The sequence below is a fragment of the Mastomys coucha genome, unplaced genomic scaffold, assembly GCF_008632895.1.
Source record: "Mastomys coucha isolate ucsf_1 unplaced genomic scaffold, UCSF_Mcou_1 pScaffold7, whole genome shotgun sequence".
NCBI classification, from domain to species: Eukaryota; Metazoa; Chordata; class Mammalia; order Rodentia; family Muridae; genus Mastomys; species Mastomys coucha.
In genome coordinates this window covers 61,372,060-61,376,883 of record NW_022196913.1, presented here as the reverse complement: position 1 = coordinate 61,376,883, position 4,824 = coordinate 61,372,060, and the positions used below count along the sequence as shown (strand labels likewise).

General features: G+C 41.0%; 1 protein-coding gene across 10 annotated transcripts in view; it reads right to left on the bottom strand.

The window, feature by feature from the left end:
- Positions 1–4,824, bottom strand: part of Smad5 (SMAD family member 5) — a 34,583-nt gene that overhangs the window by 7,035 nt on the left and 22,724 nt on the right. For all 10 annotated transcript variants that reach the window (XM_031358022.1, XM_031358013.1, XM_031358017.1 and 7 more), the window contains one exon: positions 2,347–2,568. In XM_031358022.1, coding sequence (XP_031213882.1) covers positions 2,347–2,568 — 222 coding nt within the window. The remainder of the gene's footprint in view (positions 1–2,346; positions 2,569–4,824) is intronic.

Below are 4,824 nucleotides of genomic sequence, written 5' to 3'. Positions count from 1 at the left end.
CTGGATCTCACTCTGTAGACCAGGCTGGCCCTGAACTCAGAAATCCTCCTGCCTCTGCCTCCCAGGTGCTGGGATTAGGGGTGTGCACTGCCACCACCGCCCAGCTTCTTTTCTTTTTTGTAAAATGCAAGTGGAGCAATGGCTCAAAAGTTAAGAGCACTGACTGCTCTTAAAGAGGACCCATATTAGATTCCCAGCACCCACATGGAGGCTCTCAACCATCTAACTCCAGTCCCAGGAGATGCCCTCTTCTGGCCTCTAAAGGCATTGTATGCATGCAGTACTCAGACACACCTGCAGGTAAAATTCCTATACATACAAAATAATACAACTTTTTAAAGCCTTCTAGAAATATACTGATGAGAAACCAGTTCTAGTAGTAAAATTTTAGCTTGATTACTGAAAAGGTGACTCACAAAATATTTTTCCAATATAGCTAAGAATTACCTCAAGATTTTCTCCCCCACAGGTAGACAGTGCTACAAATTTGGTGTAAATCCTTTTAAACCTTTTCTCATGCAGCACACATTGAGTTACTGTGGTGGTTTGAATATGCTTGGCCCAGGGAGTGTCACTATTAGATGTGGCCTTGTTGGAGGAAGCGTGCCATCGTGGGAGTAGCTTTGAGACCCTCCTAACTGCCTGAGGGCAGTCTGCTCCTGGCTTCCTTTGGATGAGGATATAGAACTCTCAGCTCCTCCAGCCCATGTCTGCTTGCACACTACAATGCTCCCACTTTGATGATAATGGACTGAACCTCTGAATCTCTAAGTCAGCCCCAATAAAATGCTTCCTTGTAAGAGTTGTCTTGGTAATGGTGTCTGTTGACAGAAATAAAGCCCTAACTAAGATAGTTACATATAGGCTCCTATAAAATATATCTGTGTGCTTCTGGAGACAGGATTTGCTGGGATTTTTTGTTTGTTTGTTTTTTATAAATGAAATGGGTGTTACAGTCTGCTGCTGAGAAACACAGTTTTGTCTCACTCGTAGGATAGCATGTTGCTAACTGCCATATTCTAGACAAGACAGAATACTGACACCCTCAATGGACAAGTTTCCATTATTGTCTGTGACCACACACAATGTCTACTTTAGCAGGATCTCCATAAATGCAAATCTCTGTTTAAATATAAGTTACAGAATTGTGTCAGCATATAGTATTAAAAAACTGTGGCTTGCTTCTGAGTAAAGAGAAATTGACTATGGAGTGGGAACACTGGCAAGTTAAGTGAAAAGAGACGTCCCTTAAATTATCTCCACTGTAGGAGAACTGACAGAGTAATATATACAGGAGACACATTTCACAAAAAAGGTCAGGACAAGTTAACAATAAAATCAATAAAAACTGTTCGAATTTTTTTTTTGTTTGGGGTGATTTTGTTTGTTTGTTTGTATTAAGATAGTCTTGCTATGTAGCCCAGGCTGGCCTTGAACTTGGGACCCACCTGCCTTAGCCTCCCTAGTGCTGGGATTACACGTGTGAGCCACTGCACCTGGCTTCATATTATTTTTCTGAATCTCATCTATAAAAGAACCTACCACAATTAATGTTACCTGCCATTGTTACCATCTCTGACTAAGACTCAAATCAAAGGAGCACAGAACAGCAGGGTACACAAGCAAAGCCACTCCTGCTCTTAAGACATGCAGCACACCCTACTGGGGTGGATCCTCTGAGGTGTGACACTGCATTCTAAGAAGTATGCAAAGTGCTGCTAACTAAGATCCATGGTGGTTTGTAAGGAAATTACAATGCATGAGGTCTTTGGATATTCTCACTCTATTTTCCACCCCAGACTCCACTTCCCCCATACTGTGCTAATCTTACAGGAGAAAACACTCCAAGTGCAAAATGTTATATTTCTAATCCTTCATTAACACTCACATATTTTTCAAAGACTTTATACACACACACACACACACACACACACACACACACACACACACACACACATATGTATACATTCAGAGAGTAAGAGAAAGAGACAGAGAGACAGACAGAGGCATGCAATATTCTAGTTACTAAGTGTACTGCTGTGAACAAGGTAAATTCTTATCCCTTATATTCCAGTTAGGCCCTAACTTAATTTGTCCTAATTGTTAGGGTAAATACTCAAGAAATGAACAACAGGATTTCAGATCTTTAGTACTTAGAAACAAAAACTAAACAGGATAAAAAAAAAAAGAGGACTAGTTGTAGCTTTAGTTAATCGCATTCTTTAATATTTGCAACTTGAGGTAAATGCCATGACTTAAGACTTTTTGGATGTTTTAATGAATTGTATCCAGACAGTACAAAAAAATGATTTAATTCAACTGAATGAAAAGAAATGACAAGATTACCTTTTCCAATATGTCGCCTAGTGTTTTCAATAGTTGAATTACGATTAACATTTGACAACAATCCCAAGCAGAATCTACTTTTGTTATTTGAAGGATCTGTAAATCCATCTACTAAGACACTAGTAGAAGATGCATGAAAAGCTTCGCCAACACGATTGTTTAATTCATAGTAGACAATTGAACACCAGTGTTTGGGCTCTTCATAGGCAACAGGCTGAACATCTGAAAACAAAAGAGGTTTAATAACTGATTATCTGAAACACCAAGTTCTTGGTAAACTTACTCTTTGTCCTAACCATTATATGACAAAGAAAATAGAGTCTTCATTTAAATTTCACGGACATTCCTGGCTTAAGAGTCCAAAGCAACTTATCTTGGCCTGCTCAAGACAGTTATAATATAATATCACAGACTGAGTGGCTTAAATTCAAGACAAAACAACAACAGCAAAATTACCACAATTGTTTCTCACAGTTTACTCTAGAGGCTCAGATATCAAGGTATCAGCAGACGTGCTGTCTAGTAAAGCATGCACGTGTGTGTGTGTGCGTGCTTGCATGCATTCGTGTGCATGAGCTCAAGTATGAATGCAAGCGTGCAGATGTGTGTATGTAGATGTAGAGATTAGAAGACAACCTTTAGAAGTTGGTTCTTGCCTTCTACTTTGCTTTGAGTCAGGGTCTTTCTTGTTTCTGCTTTGCCACATATTCTAGGTTAGCTGACCTTTGAAATTCAGGAAATTCCCCTGATCCACTTCCCATCTTACTATAGAAGTGCTGCAAATAGAGCTAGGCAACAGTTTTTTGTATGATAGTTCCAGGGATCTAAAAGGAGGTCCATCAGGCTTGTCTAAGCAAGTGCTTTTTATACATGGAGCCAGCTCCCTGGCCTCTGTGTCTAATCATGTAAAGACAATTGTATCCCAAAGACCCTACTCTCAGGAATTTATTTAGGCCTAATAGCCTCTTAAATGGCCCTATCTCTAAGTAGCATGATACTGAGCGTTAGGTTTCAACATAATTAGAGAGACCAACAATTAGGTCCATTACTATTTCACCCCTGTCTACATAAATCCCATCTCCCAAGTCCCCAGAGTCTTAGTTCACACCAGCAAAACTGTAAGGCCCATAGGTAAGGCAGAGAAAAGTTCTCAAGGAGAGTGCCTCTTCAACTGTAACTCAGCTGAGCTGTGGTTAAGTTGTGTCCTGTAGAGGAATGCTCTAAGCATCATCAGCCCACGCATGGCTCAGCCCCCATGAAACAATCCTCCTCAGGGACAGCTCTTCTGAGCTTACAACCAACAGCTTAGAATGTCTAACAGTCTCCCTTACCCTCACCACCTGTGTCCCTGAAAGTCAAATGAACTGTTCCTGATGGAGGGAACTAGTCACGTCCATACTCCACACCCACACTAACACACCCTCAAATGTAAACAAATTTCTTAAGTTTCTCTCCAAACACACATTCTTATTACTTACAATGTGTAGAAAATGAAAAGTCTCTTAAATCTTAAGTTCTTTTTAAAGTAACAGTTCCTCCCTAAATTTAATCTTTCTTTTTATATATTATTAGTAGCAATCAGGAGAAACCAACCAATCTCTTGCATAAAAATCTCTCCTGCTAAAGAAGTGATCGTGCATCTCTAAAGTGCCACAGTAGCACCCATTCTAGGTACCGACTTCTCTCAGGTGGCTCAGGATGCTCTAGTAAGCAGCACTGATGGAGTGATGCAAGCAACAGAACTCTGCTCTCACAGTCCTGTGGCAAGGAGGGAGTCTGGGGTCCAGGTGGCAGTAGCTTCAGTGTTTAATGAAGGGCCACTTCCTGGCTGTAGACAGCTCTTTGCTAGCACAGCCTCTGCTTGGTTTGTGCTCAAGACAGAGAAAAAACAAGGGACCTCCTCTCATGAGGACACTCACCACACTAGGAGGACCTATCCTCCTGACCTCCCTTAGACCCAGTTACCTCCAGAAAGCCCACATGTCCAGATACAGCCACACTGGGGCTTAAGGGCTCCGTAACACTTCAGGAAGAACACAATTCCCAATGCAGTAGCAACAGCTCACCCAAAACAGGGCTAGAATAAACTAATACAGCCTCAGTCAAGTAAAATTCTTTTCCAGCAACTAAAATTATTTTCATCAGTACCTGTAAAGATTATTCTAAACAAAAAGATGAACTAAAAAATTAAGTAACATTCTGGGCAAACCAGAACTGCAGAAAACCTAGTTCCTCATCATTAGGTATGGAGTTAGCTGTGGTTATCATCACAGATATAACACACACTTATACACAATCATCTTTAGAATGTATAAATAACAGCATCTTTTTACTTTGTCTGTGGTGTGCTGTGGTACATATGTGAATGCCAGGGACAGCTCAAGCACTGACCCTGCCTTACAGGTGTACACGCTGACCCTGCCTTACAGGTGTACGCGCTGACCCTGCCTTACAGGTGTAGGCACTGACCCTGCCTTA